The sequence below is a fragment of the Carassius carassius genome, chromosome 25 (genome assembly GCF_963082965.1).
Source record: "Carassius carassius chromosome 25, fCarCar2.1, whole genome shotgun sequence".
Classification (NCBI taxonomy): Eukaryota; Metazoa; Chordata; class Actinopteri; order Cypriniformes; family Cyprinidae; genus Carassius; species Carassius carassius.
Genome location: NC_081779.1, coordinates 22,461,413 through 22,480,290, shown reverse-complemented (window position 1 = coordinate 22,480,290; position 18,878 = coordinate 22,461,413). Strand labels below are relative to the sequence as shown.

General features: G+C 40.8%; 1 protein-coding gene across 4 annotated transcripts; it reads left to right on the top strand.

The window, feature by feature from the left end:
* The first annotated feature begins 340 nt into the window (after nt 1-340).
* Nucleotides 341-18,704, top strand: LOC132104418 (alpha-tubulin N-acetyltransferase 1-like). 4 transcript variants are annotated; one of them, XM_059509880.1, is made up of 11 exons: nt 341-639; nt 2,637-2,697; nt 2,802-2,893; nt 3,071-3,128; nt 3,207-3,320; nt 4,066-4,167; nt 4,571-4,616; nt 5,529-5,574; nt 5,973-6,047; nt 7,171-7,375; nt 16,255-16,358. In XM_059509880.1, the coding sequence occupies exons 1-10, from the start codon at nt 482-484 to the stop codon at nt 7,349-7,351; spliced, it is 933 nt and encodes a 310-aa protein (XP_059365863.1). In that variant the 5' UTR covers nt 341-481; the 3' UTR covers nt 7,352-7,375; nt 16,255-16,358. The 4 variants fall into 4 exon arrangements, with proteins under 4 accessions (XP_059365863.1, XP_059365862.1, XP_059365860.1 ...); XM_059509879.1 differs by lacking the exon at nt 16,255-16,358 and adding an exon at nt 7,916-8,441 and having other exon boundaries at nt 342-639; XM_059509877.1 differs by lacking the exon at nt 5,529-5,574 and adding an exon at nt 17,871-18,704 and having other exon boundaries at nt 343-639.
* The last annotated feature ends 174 nt before the right edge of the window (nt 18,705-18,878 follow it).

The window sequence follows — 18,878 nt, the reverse complement described above, 5'->3', positions numbered from 1 at the left end:
TTATGCATGCTCTTTTTATTGTGAGATGGGATATTTGTGCTTTTACAATACAATTTTCAAACCACAGAATCATTTAAGCATATTAATGCAACTAATGATTATTCATTAATTAATATCGCAAAAGCACAGTCGCACAGCATGCAGTAATAATTACAGGAAATTAAATGTTCTATATAAAATATTCTTAAATATTCTATATAATATAATAAATCATTAAATAAGAGATAAAGTTAAATGTTCTTAAAACATTGCAAGGGGAAATCAGAAATACGATACATGTGTACATACAGGTGTTGAATCCTGCAGGCGTGTGCACGGTGTACTACTGCTGACCACTAGCGCTCCTCCAGTGCGCACTAGTGAGGGAAGGGAGTGACACAGACACAATGGGAGGACAGAAACAGCATCGATAACAGCGCTCTAAAGCTGTGCCTTTAAAGCAGCTTGCTGCTGAACTGCTGTCTGAAGTGCACTGTGATTGATGCATCTGAATCTGCTGCAGGGCATTAGTAGAGTATTGTCTCAAGATTTCACATCTGTCCTTCCAATGGATTTCCCATTCGACATGAACGCGCTCTTCCCCGAGAGAATTACAGTGCTGGATAACAGCTTGAGTGCAGGTCGGAGAGCGCATGGGAGGTACTGTCTGCTTTATTAATGTGTGCTTTATTAATGTGTGAGAGATGGGTGGCATCTGTGTGCAGCATGCACTGCTTTTGTCTTGTAGCAGTGGTTTACACAGTCGTTTCCTGTCTTTTTCCCGTAAAGATGAGCCTCCCTCTCAATTGTGTTGCTGTATGCAGAGCTTGACGTCAGAGGATGCAAATGCGGCTCAAATCAGACATTAGTCTGATTGAATCTGCCATTGGTTTAATCTGAACGATGCTGATTCAGCAAGACAGGCACATACTTTACTGTAATTACACAATAAGAAATCTCACCATGCTGTTGATAGATAGATAGATTATAGATTATAATAAGAATTTTCTAATAGATAAACATTTTATAATGAATAAATTATATATATATATATATATATATATATATATATATATATATGTGTGTGTGTGTGTGTAAATCTTATAATAATAAATAAAAAATATTTATAAATAACAATAGTAATAATAGATAAATATTCTGAACTTTACAAAAAAATAGTTTCATATAGCAATCAAGTGAAGGATTTACATTAATTATTTAGCAGACGCTTTTATCCAAAATGACATACAAATTATATACAGGACAATAAAATCAATCAAAACAAACAAACAAAAAAGCAACATGTAAGTGCTGTGACAAGTCCCATTTAAACTTGCATATTGTTTCTTATCAGATCAGATGTTCTTTAGAAGTTTCCCCATCTTTTGGACACGAGGCTGAATCAAGCTCTTATTCGCAGCTTCTGAGTTCCACCTTAAAAGACGCGATGTACACGTCAGTTAGCTTCTTATTCACTCTCAACTAGGGACCATGCGGCTTATTCTCTTTTTCATGCTTTTTAAGGCATTGTGTTGCTTTTGTGTCTATTTTCAGAATAAAATAATAATAAACAATTTTGAAGTGCAAATAACACTGCTTTATAAATGGACTAAAAATAGAAAGGCACATAAAATATAATTGCATTATCTTATAATTATTTAAACATGCCATCAGTTCTACTTAGGGACCGTGTGATTTTTCTCTTGTACATTAATTTAAAAAAAATATATAATTCAAAGAGTTATTACGAATTTCAATATCCCGAGGTGACTAGTGATTATGCCAGCTACAACTTAAATGATAAAATGCATGCATATTTGTAAATACTGTAAATTGCACTACCTTAAAAACTGTATCTTCTGGATCCAAGCTGTAGCTATTTTGTGCCTTTATATTTTTACAGTCCATTTTTGCTTATAAAGCAGTGTTATTTGCATCTCAAAATAGTTTATTATTATTTAATTCCAAAAATCTACACAAAAGCAACACAATCCCTTAAAAAAGCATGAAAAAGGCTGCACGTTCCCTAGTTGAGAGTGAATAAGAAGCTAACTGACACTGAAGCGGCGTGGTTTTTTAAGGTGGAACGGATAGTGTCAATCAGAAGCTGCGAATAAGAGCTGGATTCAGCCTCGTCTTTTGGACTTCAAGGATCTCTTTTGTCAAAGACAGTATTCAAAGGCCCTCATTTTGAAGCTGATATCTCATGTATAAACTCTAAAATAATATGTGCATATGTTAATTTATTGATACATCTTAATTAAGATTATATTAATACAACTACTTACTGGGGCCCCCTGGAAGTTTGCAGAGAACCATGATTCACATCTGTAACGTAGCAACACCCTATTGGCTATTTTAAAAAAATAGGACAAGCCATTTGATATATCCCACCCAAATGTTTTAATATATAATATGTCAACACAGGACAAAAACTGCTCTCGTTTATATGAATATTTAATTATATCAGGCATTGACCGCCTTGATATTGCCGTAGGCTATTGAAAAACTGTTGAAAAGCTATATATGATTCCAGCTTGCAAACCAAACAGTTATGCATTGTATATGTGTACCCATCCGCTATGACCTGCATGACTGGAATCATATATGTGAATTAACTTTTGAGATTCCTAACATACCTGTTCTTTGTTCTCCAGACCAGATCCTCTTCTTCAGATCAGCACAGTTATAGACGAGCTGGGCAAAGCTTCCGCTAAGGTTATAATGACTGTCCTTTGTCTCGTTTTGAGCTTGCAGATGTCATTCAGTGTCAGTTTCAGTTTGTCATCATGTCGTGTGTGTGTGTGTGTGTGTCTCCTCAGGCCCAGCAGCTGCCTGCTCCTATAACCAGTGCTGCGAAGCTCCAGGCCACCAGACACCATCTCTACCTCCTGAAAGATGGAGAACAGAACGGGTTCGCCTGCTTTCTCTATCCCTCCCTAAGCCTGTGCTTCAGATTTGATCTATTTACATGTCAATACATCTTGCTTCTCTCCTTTCTGTTTTTTTTATTTCCATTACATGTAAACACATCCTCGTCTGATGCTAATAACTGTCTTTGACTCGCTCTTCCTGTCTTTCGCTTCACCAGCGGGAGGGGTGTTATTGTTGGATTTCTGAAGGTTGGCTACAAGAAGCTGTTTTTACTTGTGAGTGTTTGCTCATTATTGAGTTGGTAATTGAATAATTTTAAACTTGATGCAGCAGCGTGTTGTAATTGCATCCAGGACCAACGGGGGGCGCATTTGGAGACCGAGCCATTGTGTGTGCTGGATTTCTATGTGACAGAGACTCTGCAGAGACATGGCTACGGGCTCCAGCTCTTTGACTGCATGCTGAAAGTGAGTGTCTGTCAGCGGCCTCATTTATTAAAGGACTAGTTTTCCCCAGAAATCCTGTCATTTTACCTTCCCTCGTTTCAGTCCAAACCATGTGACTTTCTTGCTTGCGGGGAACACAAAAGGAGATGTTTCAAAGAAGGATCATGCTGCTTTTTTTACCATATAATAAAAACAAGCAACAAAAAGCGTCATAGAAGTATCATGAAAGTGGTCAATATTATTCATCCTCTTTTTTCCACGTCTAAAAAATCAGAACAAGCTGAAATATTATTCTTTATTCCCAGATAATTTCCCCCTTCACCATAAAAACTCATTTGCAAGTGCACATATTTAAACTTGCCCCAACAAGACCATTGGCTTTTCTGTGTTTTTTAACCTTGTGTTTCAAGTAAGATTTGAGTGCTACGGTGTAAGGTTAGATTTTTGTTAAAATACTTAAGTTTTATTCAGATATACATTGAATAACAACTTAAAATTCATATATTTTGTGTATTTCTCAGACAAGGATGTTTTATGCATAGAATATGGTGCATTATTTGTATGGACTTTTTTTTCTGCTGTTTTTTGAGTTTTTGAGGCTTGTGTGGAAAAGAGCAGCCGGAACATTTGTCCAAATATCTATTTTTGTGATTTCCAGTTGACAGGTTGGTGTAAAAACCCGTTCATATTTGCTAGTAGGTAAAGAGTCCTGCTTGTTTTTGTGACTCATGTTTTCCTGTCCTGATCATAATCTCTGATTGAACAGCACAAACGGGTGGAGCCTGAACTGATGGCGTACGATAGACCTTCTCCTAAATTCCTGTCATTTCTAGAAAAGCACTATGATCTCAAGAACAGCGTGCCTCAGGTATGACCTCCCTTTTAAAGTGAAAGTGCTGCATGGTGCAAAACAATCACAGCCAATCAGAGCATGTTTGGTGTTATCCGGAGTGAGATTTTAAAAGCTTATTCCTTTACAGTTAATTGAGTCACACCTGGTTAGGAGAACACACTGTTACTCTTTTCAGAAATGCAAACTGTACTTGAAACAAACAGGATTACACTACTTGATGAAAACGACTTCTTCAGATACTATAATTACATGTTATGTCTTGGGTGTAAATCGTGATATGGATTATGTGCATGACGTGTGAGCGTTTGTATTTGCACACAATACAGATTTTATACAATAGTGATTTCCTCAAAATATGAGGTGTGTATATGGCCGTTGCAAAACTTAATTGTTATGATGTCACACTTGTTCCTCTCAGGTGAATAACTTTGTGGTGTTCAGTGGATTCTTCCCGAGTAGATCAGGTAATGCCTGACTGCATCTCTGTTGTTCTGTGGGTTGGGAATGTTGTTCTGGATCTGTGCCAGTGTTCAACCTCCCATTCTCCTCGTTATAGTACGTGCAAGGCGGCACTGCATTGAAATTCCTCCTCTTTTTCTTTTTTTCTTTTCTTCCTCAAATGTCTGCAGGTAATTCAGCTCGAACCACTGAACATACAGACATGTACATGTATGTATGTATATATTGGCCATGAAACTGTATTTTGCATTATTTTAAAACATTGCTGTAATTGTTAGCTTAAAAATATATTTAAAAACGTTTTTTTTTAATTAATATGAAAATAAAATAAAATATAAATATTACATGGAAAAGCTGAAGTCATTTTTAAAACATTTTGAAGTACAAAAAGTACAAAAATGACTGAAATAAAATTGAATATAAAATATCAAAAAAATAATTAAAATTTAATGCAGGAAAAAAGGAGTCCAGAACTTATGAGTTTCTCTAAAACTCTAAAACAATATTCTTTTGCTGCCTTGCAAACAAATTACATTTTAGACAATTCCACGATTAAAAAAATAAATAATAAATCTGTCTTTGTTGCGCTTGTCCACAATGCTCATAGCTCTCTCTTGGTTCTTTTTTTTGTTTAATATTTTTAGTGCTTCTATATCTATATTATATCTTAATATATATCTATATTAAATCTGGTGTATTTCCTGATCTAAATCATGACCTGTTCTGTTGTTTTCTATGATATGGAATCTTTGTTCCTGGCAAAAACATTTGCAATGCATTTATTAATGTGTATAAATGACTCACCCAGCCCAGATCTGGGCTGTTTATAGTTGATAGCAACCCTACACTGAGTTTAACATTCAAACAACTCCAAACGCTCATTGTTCAAGTGCTTTTCTCTCTTGAAATCTATCAAGGAACACCTCCCTCCCCTTCGACAGATCAGGGGATGTATGGATTTTTGTAAGGACATTGAATATCTGTTGTTCCCCTCCCCTACCCCACAGTGACCCAGTTCCACCTTACTTATCACTCCCTTATTGTATATTCAAGTCCACTCATTATACACTCTTCCTTTGCAAACAGACCTCCATAACCTCTGCCCACATCAATCAGTCCCAACAACTCGCTTACCTACTCACTCCCCTACAAGATCCCTTGCTGTTCCCCTTTAAAATCCAATTATAGATAAGTGCTATATGTTTCCCCAAAGTGCAGTGGAATGATAATCGATATATGCATTATGCCCATGGATATTAATATATTTGTGTGTGCTGTTTAACTGCTTGCTGAACTCCAGACTTATCCTCTACCGGTTGTTTCCGTTGGCTCTTTCTGACCACAATGCTCTTTTTTTACAGCGGTCCAATTGAAAAAAGTTCCCCCAAAAAAGCCAGAGGGAGAGATCAAACCCTATTCACTAATGGAAAGAGAAGGTGGGTTGGCACAATACAGTCCCTAGTAGCAGACATTAACACCAACTAGCTGAATACTGACATCATCCAGCCACTGTAATAAATAGTTTCATCTGGAAACAGGCCTCCCATTGTTCATTAAATGTCTTGATTTGGTCAGTTACTTTAGAGGCCTTGTCACAATCCAGTCACTAAGTATACAGGTAACAAGGTGGAACAAAAAAAGTTCTTATTTAGAGCCGGTGTCATTCTTCAAAATACTGGATTGGAATGGCATTTTAAAGGTTCATGCGGAAGTGATTCAGATTCCTGAACTAATGACTATTACTAGGTGGTTCTTTTTAATGAAGCATAGGCATACAGTGCAAGAAACATACAGAACGAATGAATTAAAAACTAGTGTAGTCTGACTCATAAACAAATGACTCTTATGAACCAGTTCTGAATCAGAAACATATAGTGTAACAAATGACTTTTATGAGCCAGATACATTTAGCCACCCGAAAACATACAAGACAATCAATATGGTCTGATTCCTGAACAAATTCTTTTTAGAGATTCAAAAATGTACAGCACAAACTGTGTAGTCTGGTTGTTCGATTCAATGAGTTCTGTTTAGGGGAATTACAAACATATCATTTCACCAGTGTAGTCCAATTGAACAAATGACTCGGCTTCAGCTATGAAGCACAGCCAGTGTAGTCTCATTTCTGAACTAGTGACTGTAATGAGCCAGTAATTTATAGTGAGGCAATGGAATTGACCTATTGGTAAGCCCCTCCCCTCGGTCGCAGATGAGCCAATGGCAGTTGAGTATCAGCTGCACAGAGACCTGAACTCGGACATCTTTAGGTTTCAGCGCCATAGAGAAACATTGAAAGATCTGACGTTTTCATCGGTTTGATAGTGGTTATGCTATAAAAATGGCAAAACAATGTGCCTGGGTTACTTATAACACAGATTCCAGGTATCCGGAGAGGATGGGCAGTGGAATTTATTTGATTTCATTTCCTAATCCCAAATTAGACTGAGACAAGTTAGTCTTTCACTTTTTCACATATCTGTCCCTTAAATGGACTGTTAAGGAATCAGAAAGCGGAATCATAATTCATAAATCTTTGATTGCACTTCCTCTGTTCCGCAGTGGTTCGGGAGGAGCAGAGGGCTCTCCCCTGGCCGTTCGTTCGCCCCGCGGGTCACTCCCACTCTCCCCCTCTGCCTCCGTCATCTCCACAATCCCGTTCTCTCAGTGTGGGATCCTCCCCCAGCCGGGCCCTGCTCCGGCCCGCCGCGGCCCCCGGGAGCCCCTCCCACCAGCTCAATGACAGCTGCAGGGCAAAACGCACTAGGTACACCTCAGCCACACCTCACAGCCAGCTACAGCATTCTTGAGTCTGAATCAACCACTTTGCTTGCAAATATTTACATTGCTTCCTCTTCGCTTTTTCCATCTGGGCCCTATTTTGGTGGCTTTGAGCATTTTCTTTATGGGAATGAAAGTGAAGAGACACTAAGGTGGCTCATGTTCACTATGAGCCACTTCCTGGGTTAGATGAGTGCATGGTTGGCTTGGCGGCAGGAATGTGAATTCAGCTCATTAGTGCATCATTAGTGTATCACTGTGTACTGCATTAAGGTCAGAGACACTGTCTGTTTATTCTTCTAACATGTAAACGGCCTTGACCACTTTCTTTTGGAAAGTCGTTAACATTTCTCCTCCTCTCCTCTCTTTCTTCTTCTCCTCCTTTCATCTCTGATTATGGCATGCTCATTTTATGCATTGACTTCCCCAATTATGCTCATTTAGTTGTCGAACCCCTCACTTTATTTGACGAGTTTCAACTTTTGTTTCCTTTTAACCACATGCTTCTCATCTCATTCCACACTAGCTCTCTAAATAAATCTAGGCTCAGCTTTCATTGACCCTCAGTCTTTAACTTCACTGTCTTAAACATTTAGCTAGTTCCAATTAAAGGAATAGTTCACCCAGAAATGAAAATTAGCTGAAAATCTACTCACCCTCAGGCCATCCAAGATGTAGGTGAATATCATGGGAACAGATTTGGAGAAAATTAGCATTAAATCACCTGCTAACCAATGGGTCTTTTGAAGGGAATGGGTGCCGTCAGAATGAGAGTCCAAATGGCTGATAAAAACGTCACAGTAGTCAGCACATCTCCAGTCCATTAATTAGCATCTTGTGAAGGTAAAGCTGAAATCCATCAAGATGTTTTTATGCTCAAACTGTTGTTTTCAGCTAAAATATGAGTCCTCTCTCCATGGTATTTCATGATATTCATGTTTTTATCAGCTGTTTGGACTCTCATTCTGACGGCACCCATTCACTGCAGAGGATCCTTGGTGAGCAAGTGATGCAATGCTGAATTTCTCAAAATCTGTTCTAATGAAGAAACAAATTCAGAGAGCGAGTTAAGTTTTTCCGAAATTTTTTTTTTTGGGGTGCACCATTCTTTTAAAAAGAGAAAAAGTGAAAACTGAGTCATTCTTTACTCACACTTTTGTTAATTTTTCTGTGGAACTCCAAAAGAGAATCTTCAAAAGAATGGTGTGAAGATTCTGTAGAATTCTATTTGTATTCCACAGATAAAATAACATCCTGTGAGTGGAAAGCTTTTTCATTGTTTGACTGAACTAAAACTGATTCTGATTTTCCTTTCTGCCTTGTGAGTGTATGAATGATGAATGATGCCTGTAAAATTATTTGATAATATTACACATTTGTAATGAAATTGGAATCTCTTTTGGTCTTTTCCGTACCCTTTCCAGTAAGGAGTGTTTTAGATAATAGAATAGAGTTTTTACAGATCAATTTGCTATAGTGTTAACCCTTAACTGTCAAACATCCTCTGTCCTGAGCTGCAAGTAATAAAAGTTGCCACTGAAAAACTGTTAGGTAGTATTATTTAATCACTTTTTAATTAATTAATTTGTCATAAAACAGATTACTGTAACAGAACAGCATTTATGTGACGTTTCACAAACGAATTTCGGGAGGAGCGTGCACGGATAATTAACACGGCCAGTTCATCATCATCAGCAATTACACTGTTTACCAATCAGCTCGAGAAAACGCCTATAAATAATCAAGTACATCCTACCTTCGTTATCTCTCTACTTTCAGAATTCGGTTCGCGCAGTTTGCTAACTTATCACAGACCCAGTTTTCCATCCAACGAAGAGATCTAACGTTAGACCGGGGATTTTTCAGATCTGCTGCAATTCGCCGGCCCCATGATCACTCCTATCCCACCTAACACAGCCGCCGAGCACCAAGCGTTATCGCGACACCTGCTCTTCTCGAACAGCCACACGCTGCGGCCAATAGACCGTGCAAAGCCCCAAGCTCGCCTCGCTCGACACCACCAGAGAAGTAATGGGGCCGCGCCCCAGATCTCACCGAAGCAAAGCCTCACTCACTTCCTGCCGCGGCTCAGCCCTTCACCGTGGCTATTCCGGCCGCAACGCAGTTCGAGGCTGCCTCCACTAGCGGAGCAGACCGCGTGTTGCAAATTAATATTTTCAGGTGAAGCTGCTTAAATGCAGGTTTCGCTGCTAAAGTTTGTTAAACGATGTTATGATGTAATTCTGTCCGATGTCGATGCCATTTTCAACCATGAAGGCAACAAGGCATTTTTTCAGAGCTGTCATCCACACTGAAATGTCTGAACCCATTAACGTTACACCTGCCTTGCTGTGCATGTCCAAACCTCACTCAGATGATACAGACATAAGTTTCATTCAAATTTCCGGCAGGATCAATTTATGGAACTTTCCCCATTTACTGGCGCGGTCACTCAGAATTGATCTAAAACGCAACTGCCCTCGTGTTGTGCGCAGGACAGCAATTGAGTAAATTCTCTGTTGTCTTTTAGGACTGTAATATGAAAAGCATGCAAAATACATTTTTAGAAACCATGTGAAAGTGAATAGCACATAACTGCAAGTTAACGTTACTGCTATAAACATGTCTATTGGTAGAGTGTTACAAGACTAAACATGCTTCGTTTTCAAAAGCCTCTGTTTCTACAGACAATACTACAACGTGAAAACAGCATCTTCAAATTTATCCACTCTGGAGAGCGTTTAAAAAGGCTGGAAGGTCAAAACGAGAGGAAAAGATGTTTTTTCAACAGGAACATATTAATGTGGACAAGGCTTGAGGAATTGTCTAATGTTACTAACCCCTCTACTTTCCCGCAGCCAACATCTACAGCAGCCGAAGCAAGCATAAGCTGCTTTTACTTGCAACACTGGCCTGCACATCCCAGTATTTCCATCCTGTTACTTCTAACCCCCCTTTTTCTTTTAAGTGTCCTCCAGCTCAAGTAGCAGACATAAGCATAAGGCTGCCTCTGCTAGCAGTGCAGGCTACACAGGTTCTTCAAGACATCACACACCCCAACCCCTTCGCATGGCCTACAGCTACAACAGCTGAAGCAAACAATAGTTCACCCAGAAATGAAAATTAGCTGAAAATCTACTCACCCTCAGGCCATCCAAGAATGTAGGTGAATATCATGGGAACAGATTTGGAGAAAATTAGCATTAAATCACCTGCTAACCAATGGGTCTTTTGAAGGGAATGGGTGCCGTCAGAATGAGAGTCCAAATGGCTGATAAAAACGTCACAGTAGTCAGCACATCTCCAGTCCATTAATTAGCATCTTGTGAAGGTAAAGCTGAAATCCATCAAGATGTTTTTATGCTCAAACTGTTGTTTTCAGCTAAAATATGAGTCCTCTCTCCATGGTATTTCATGATATTCATGTTTTTATCAGCTGTTTGGACTCTCATTCTGACGGCACCCATTCACTGCAGAGGATCCTTGGTGAGCAAGTGATGCAATGCTGAATTTCTCAAAATCTGTTCTAATGAAGAAACAAATTCAGAGAGCGAGTTAAGTTTTTCCGAAATTTTTTTTTTTGGGGTGCACCATTCTTTTAAAAAGAGAAAAAGTGAAAACTGAGTCATTCTTTACTCACACTTTTGTTAATTTTTCTGTGGAACTCCAAAAGAGAATCTTCAGAAGAATGGTGTGAAGATTCTGTAGAATTCTATTTGTATTCCACAGATAAAATAACATCCTGTGAGTGGAAAGCTTTTTCATTGTTTGACTGAACTAAAACTGATTCTGATTTTCCTTTCTGCCTTGTGAGTGTATGAATGATGAATGATGCCTGTAAAATTATTTGATAATATTACACATTTGTAATGAAATTGGAATCTCTTTTGGTCTTTTCCGTACCCTTTCCAGTAAGGAGTGTTTTAGATAATAGAATAGAGTTTTTACAGATCAATTTGCTATAGTGTTAACCCTTAACTGTCAAACATCCTCTGTCCTGAGCTGCAAGTAATAAAAGTTGCCACTGAAAAACTGTTAGGTAGTATTATTTAATCACTTTTTAATTAATTAATTTGTCATAAAACAGATTACTGTAACAGAACAGCATTTATGTGACGTTTCACAAACGAATTTCGGGAGGAGCGTGCACGGATAATTAACACGGCCAGTTCATCATCATCAGCAATTACACTGTTTACCAATCAGCTCGAGAAAACGCCTATAAATAATCAAGTACATCCTACCTTCGTTATCTCTCTACTTTCAGAATTCGGTTCGCGCAGTTTGCTAACTTATCACAGACCCAGTTTTCCATCCAACGAAGAGATCTAACGTTAGACCGGGGATTTTTCAGATCTGCTGCAATTCGCCGGCCCCATGATCACTCCTATACCGCCTAACACAGCCGCCGAGCACCAAGCGTTATCGCGACACCTGCTCTTCTCGAACAGCCACACGCTGCGGCCAATAGACCGTGCAAAGCCCCAAGCTCGCCTCGCTCGACACCACCAGAGAAGTAATGGGGCCGCGCCCCAGATCTCACCGAAGCAAAGCCTCACTCACTTCCTGCCGCGGCTCAGCCCTTCACCGTGGCTATTCCGGCCGCAACGCAGTTCGAGGCTGCCTCCACTAGCGGAGCAGACCGCGTGTTGCAAATTAATATTTTCAGGTGAAGCTGCTTAAATGCAGGTTTCGCTGCTAAAGTTTGTTAAACGATGTTATGATGTAATTCTGTCCGATGTCGATGCCATTTTCAACCATGAAGGCAACAAGGCATTTTTTCAGAGCTGTCATCCACACTGAAATGTCTGAACCCATTAACGTTACACCTGCCTTGCTGTGCATGTCCAAACCTCACTCAGATGATACAGACATAAGTTTCATTCAAATTTCCGGCAGGATCAATTTATGGAAATTTCCCCATTTACTGGCGCGGTCACTCAGAATTGATCTAAAACGCAACTGCCCTCGTGTTGTGCGCAGGACAGCAATTGAGTAAATTCTCTGTTGTCTTTTAGGACTGTAATATGAAAAGCATGCAAAATACATTTTTAGAAACCATGTGAAAGTGAATAGCACATAACTGCAAGTTAACGTTACTGCTATAAACATGTCTATTGGTAGAGTGTTACAAGACTAAACATGCTTCGTTTTCAAAAGCCTCTGTTTCTACAGACAATACTACAACGTGAAAACAGCATCTTCAAATTTATCCACTCTGGAGAGCGTTTAAAAAGGCTGGAAGGTCAAAACGAGAGGAAAAGATGTTTTTTCAACAGGAACATATTAATGTGGACAAGGCTTGAGGAATTGTCTAATGTTACTAACCCCTCTACTTTCCCGCAGCCAACATCTACAGCAGCCGAAGCAAGCATAAGCTGCTTTTACTTGCAACACTGGCCTGCACATCCCAGTATTTCCATCCTGTTACTTCTAACCCCCCTTTTTCTTTTAAGTGTCCTCCAGCTCAAGTAGCAGACATAAGCATAAGGCTGCCTCTGCTAGCAGTGCAGGCTACACAGGTTCTTCAAGACATCACACACCCCAACCCCTTCGCATGGCCTACAGCTACAACAGCTGAAGCAAACGTGAGGCTGCCTCCATTTGTAAACATGCCCACAACTCTTCCGCTCCCTCATGCTATTAATAACCATTTTTCTGTTCAGCGGCCTCCAGCTCCCGTAGTAAACACTAGCGTAAGGCTGCCTCCGGTAGTAGTGCAGGTTGCACACAGGGTCTTCAGGATTCCCTTCCTGTGACCAACAACACGTGAAGCAAGTGCGAAGCTGCTTCCACTTGCAACCCAGACCCTTACTTTCTTCCTGCTACTTCTTACCTCCTTTTTCCTTTTCAGTGGCCTCCAGCTCCCGTAGTAGACGCTAACGTGAGCATGCCTCCGATAGCGGTGCAGACCCATCAACAACCCTTTTCCGACAACCCTCTCCCCTACTCATGGCCTGCAGCCCCACAGTCTAACCCCAGTGTGACATTGCCTCTCATATTGGCGCAGGCCCCAATACCCGCCGTTCACCCTCTCTTTCCCCCTCTTTTCATCCACTTCAGAAGCCGTCCCAAGCGTGAGAACGGCTCCGCAGGCGGCTCCAGCAGCTATCTTTCCTCCTCCTCTCTTGCTCCCCCTTCCTTCTCTATGTTCCGCCCTACCCATCCCTCCGAACACCCTTGGCTCAGGCCCCGTTGTCCGCCATTGCCCTCCTTTCCCCTCTCTCTTCCACTCCCAGAGCTGTCCCAAGTGTGAGCATTCCTCCACTAATGGCGCAGGCCCCAATGCCCGCCATTTACCCTCTCTTTATTCCACTACCAGAACCGTCCCAAGCATAAACACATCTTTGCAGGCGGCTCCAGCAGCTGTCTTTCCTCCTCCTCTCATGCTCCCCATTACTTCTCTGCTCCGCCATACCCTAATGACTCCATATAAAAGAAGATCACCGAACCCTCATCAGCCAACCCCCTTAACGCCAGTCCTTCCCTTTTCACTCAAACTTGTGACCCACCATAGCTAACCCTCTTTAACATCCCCTTATCCATCCATAATAGCCCATCCTCACTCCAGCATCCCAGCAGTGCCTGCTCCTGCAGGAGCCTCTATCTGGTTTTTCTCCACTGCCACAGCAGTGTCTGCTCCAGCAGGAGCGTCCATCTGTATTTCCCCACTGCTGCAGCAGTGCCCGCTCCCGCAGGATCCTTTTTCCATATTTCCTCAGTGCCGCAGCAGTTCTCGCTCCCGCTAGAGTTGGGCGATATGGTCATTTTTCAAATAGTCATATCGTCAGCCTGTAAGATCGACAATACACGATATTATCATATGATATGGCCACTTTATTTATATTTTTAACCTCCATTCACCTATTCTCCAATACCAAACTCTCCTAGCCTTCCTTCAGCTCAGGAAATCCCAAGTTAAATTCCTTTCCGACCCTCTTTTTCACAGATGACTCCAGCCGCCCTGTCTCCCGTTTTTTCCCCGCTCCCGCAGGAGCCTTTCCGCATTCCCTCACTACCACAGCAATGTATGCTCTCGCAGGAGCCTTTCCGTATTTTCTCACTGCCGCAGCAGTATTAGATCCCACAATAGCCTTTCTGTATTTCCTCACTGCTACAGCAATGTATGCTCCCGCAGGAGCCTTTCAGTATTCCCTCACCGCCGCAACCGCGTTAGCTACCGCAGGAGCTTTTCCATATTCCCTCACTGCCGCAGCAGTGTCAGCTCCCGCAGGAGCCATTCCATATTTTCCCACCGCTGCAGCAGTGTCTGCTCCCGCAGGAGCTTTTCGGTATTCCCTCACTGCAGCAGCAGTGTCTGCTCCCGCAGGAGCTTTTCGGTATTCCCTCACTGCAGCAGCAGTGTCTGCTCCCGCAGGAGCTTTTCCGTATTCCCTCACTGCAGCAGCAGTGCCAGCTCCCGCAAGAGCCTTTTCCATATTATCCTCACTGCCGCAGCAGTGTATGCTCCCGCAGGAGCCTCTCCATATTTTCTCACTGCCGCAGCAGTGTTTGCTCCCACAGGAGCCTTTTCGAATTTCCACACTGCCGCAGCAGTATCAGCTCCCGCAGGAGCCTTTCCGTATCCCCCAATGCCACAGCAGTGTCAGCTCCAGCAGGAGCCCTTCCATATTTTCTCACTGCCGCAGCAGTGTATGCTCCCGCAGGAGCCTTTTCGCAAGTCTGCTCCCGCAGTAGCCATTCCGTATTATCCTCACTAACGCAGCACAGTATGCTCCCGCAGGAGCCTTTTCGCATTTCCACACTGCCGCAGCAGTATCAGCTCCAGCAGGAGCCCTTCCACATTTCCTCACCGCCCCAGCAGTGCCAGCTCCCCCAAGAGCCTTTTCCATATTATCCTCACTGCCGCAGGAGTGCATGCTTCCGCAGGAGCCTTTTCGATCTTCCCAACTGCTGCAATAATCGCATCTCCAGCGGGAGTTCCCATCTCTCTCTTTCAAGTGGACGCTTTCACGGAATTCGAATAGACACTGCCGTATCATTTATACACCAAAGGACGCCCAGCACCCATCTAACATTTAAGCACAGCTTTTTGGGGAGACTTAAATTTGCGTATCTGACTGCTGTCCCGTTCTAATTGCTTTTTGGGGAGCACTTGGGCTAAGCCGGACTCCGAGCTCAGACCCCTCTCCCCGGAAGCTCTCTCCCCGGACAGCACGCCAAATACGCATAACCTTTATTAATTATAAGTAAATGCGAACTCGTGAAATAAAATAGAAATATTTGTAACATATAAGTTAACTGCTACTTTTGATCAATATAATGTTTCCTTGCTGAATGTAGGGATTTATTTTTTTCTTTATTTTTAAATGATTTTATACTGTAGTTAACAAGATAAACTCATCTAGAAACCTGTTTGAACTACATGTGTTCACTGAAATCCTAATTTTAAATCAGTTAAAAGGTTAAAGTACAGATTGGCTCAGAATAAATGGTTGTGAGAAACGCTTGCCACTTGCTTTGATATCTAAAGTCCTAAAAAATATCAGCCATTGCATTTGACTGCAACTCTGATGTCCAAAAGAAAACCGGACATGAAGTTGCAACATTCCACCATACTAGTTTTTAAGCAGTCATGAGAATAGAAATCCACTGTCACGTTACACAATCATTACTTGTGTCCTCTTTCACTGGAATTTGTTTCCATACAATGTTGAGTTTTGGATTTGGCAGTTATGTTAAATTCCATTTTTATTTGTTCCTTTTTTTCTTTCACATTTATTTTTTTATTGTTCCATTTTCTTTCGTTTTTTTTTTCATTTATTTCTCTGTTTTCCCTCTCCTCCCCTCCCTTGTCCTCGGCCCTCTATTCTTGTAGTTTGTCCATTTCTTCGTATCCTGTAGCCATCAGGTTCTAGTTGCCAGCAGCAACCTCTACAGTCACCATATCAACAGCCGAGACCTCGGGCAATTATTGGCGGAAGAGCAGAACCCCTTGAGGCTTCCAGGTAATGCACCGTTTGAACCGCAATTAACCATTTACCACAGCGCACCGTGAAGCTTTACGATGGTCCTCAGGAAAGCACATTAGTAAACCATTAGTAGCTGTGGTGTGTGCTTCCTCAGAGCTGAAAGCAGAGCTCTGTGAGAGAGTGTGTTAGACAAGGGCTGATGCAGAGGAACAAAAACACACTTCAGAAAGGTCGGGCTTTTCTCACATAACCTTTGTGAGAGCCAGTATTGTTTACATGTGAACTGGAAGTGTATACTGAAGAAAACACCAGGGACTGAGGTAACGACTAGGGCTCCACAGAATCAACGCCTACAGAATTCCACAGAAAGCCCAGCCGATTTCTGCTGAATTTGTTTGTTTATGAAGTTTGCTACGCCAAGTATCACTTTTATTATAGCTCATACTGAGGGTTAGGATTTGAGCAAACCATTAACCCAGAGTATGCAAACCTGCTGCATTAATTTGTCCCATACTATCATGCTTAAGTTTTTTTTTTTTTCTGACGGTCTCTGACAAAGCTTTGTGAAAAAGAAGTGCATTTAATTGCATTGACTGTGCACTTGTTGTGTACTTCAGACCTTAAAAGTATATTTTTAATTACGTTTTACTTGCAGATAATATGATATAATATGAAATAAAATGTAGCTTAAGTGACCTTAAAGAGAGTACACTTTCATTACTATATTTCTTAACACACTTAAGTGCACTAAAATATTATTTGTAATAATGTGAAATTGAAAGTGTTTAATATAATTATTTATTTAATAATCTTTTGTCATGCTTAAAAACAGACTTATTGTGATGTATTGTAACTTTTTTATGATTTTAACTTTACTTTGTTATAGGATTAGATTTAGGCTCAATATATTTTAATTGTACCAAATTGCAATCTCATTACAAATATTTTTATCTACATAAGTTTCTGTTCAATGGACATTAAAGTAGGACAAAAAATGCACTCAAAGTTCAGATAAGTGCACTTAATATAATTTAACAAATGTAAACTATAATGCATTTTCATGTAATTGCACTTAATAGGCAATTAAGTGTTGGAAAACACTTCAGTTTGCACTTAAGTTGATGTAAACATTGATTTCTTAAGCTTTTTTATGTTTTTTAGTTCACAAAAAAAAAAACAAAAAAAAACAATGAATTAATTAAAACCTGGCTCATTCAGTATTTGGTATAATATTATGAGGCTTTCAGCTGCAACTAAAAGTCTAGTATCCTCAGATCATTTTAACTATGTTATTTGGCATATTTTCTTTTACAAACCGTGCAGCAAAATGTCACAGAAGTGTGTATGTTTTGTGCAGGCAAAGTTATGACCGCAAATACAGTATGTGCATGTTCCTACCTTATCTTTCTTTTTGTTCTGATACAAATTTGGTTAAACTTCTGGTTCTCTTCTCAGCCTCGGCATTGTACTTCACTTGAACTGATCTTCTCTGCTGCTTAAAGTGCTTCTTTCTCTCCATGTTTCACTGTATTTCATCTTCTTTTCCAGACCACACCCTCAAGGTCAGGTTGTGTCCCTTCCGACACTTACTGCCCCCAAGAAATATCATGTACAGGAGCAGGCCTCCATAACAGCCCTGGAACCCAAAGAAGAGCTGCAGACCGCTGGGGGTCCGACAGAAACAAGAGTGTCGCACACGGTCCTGGTGACAGAAGATGTTAAAGGGGTCATTGGATGCCCATTTTCCACAAGTTGATGTGATTCTATAGAATCTTAATGAAAAGTCTGAAACATAGTTTGGTTAAAAATTCTCAATGTTATTGTAAAAAACACTTTTTTTTACCCTGTCAGTCAAAACCAAGCTCTTTTCAGAGCAAGCCGTTTTGTAGCATTTTCCTTTAAATGTTAATGAGCTCTGCTGACCCCGCCCCTCTCTTCCGAGTCGCTCTCAGAGGGAGTGTTTACTTTACCCGCATTCATCGTGAAACTTGCTAATTAGCACATTATTAGTAAAGACGATTTGCAAAGATGAATTAAAAACCTTATACTAAATTTTTCTGTTGGTGAAGCGAGACCACAAATTATTTGCGCAAAGATAAACGCATTAAGGTAGAGCGCATTCTCTTCAAAAACAAATGTAATCCACTGCCTCTTCAGCGGCTCAGATTTCGGGAGTAAATGATGACTCCTATGTTCATTATTACAACCAACAACAAAACATCTCAATCACTTAAGAGTCATTCTTGTCTATATCTGCTCCGGTGGTGTAACAGTGGCAGACTGATGACCGCTCACTCAGGGCGGGTCTAATGACACGTTCCAGGCAACCTGTTTGCTTTTTTTGAAAGTGCACTGGAACAGCAGTCAAGCCTGTGACTTCCCACCCGTGAACTCGTCCTAGATAGATGTTCTCCCAGTTCAGTGCTCTGACGTCACATAGCCTGTGAAACAACAATGGCAGCCCCTACGGATGCGGTGTTCATGCAAGTGGTACACGGTGAGAAATAGACTTTAGGACAATATAATATTGCAATCAGATTAATAATCTAGCTACCA

What these genes read in the sequence shown, in the direction of transcription:
- LOC132104418 (XM_059509877.1), top strand. Translation starts at nt 482, where the DNA reads ATGCATCTGAATCTGCTGCAGGGCATTAGTAGAGTATTGTCTCAAGAT. An exon ending in ACAAGAAGCTGTTTTTACTT is followed by an intron (nt 3,129 to 3,206) that starts GTGAGTGTTTGC and finishes AATTGCATCCAG; the next exon opens with GACCAACGGGGGGCGCATTT. An exon ending in TCTTTGACTGCATGCTGAAA is followed by an intron (nt 3,321 to 4,065) that starts GTGAGTGTCTGT and finishes CTGATTGAACAG; the next exon opens with CACAAACGGGTGGAGCCTGA.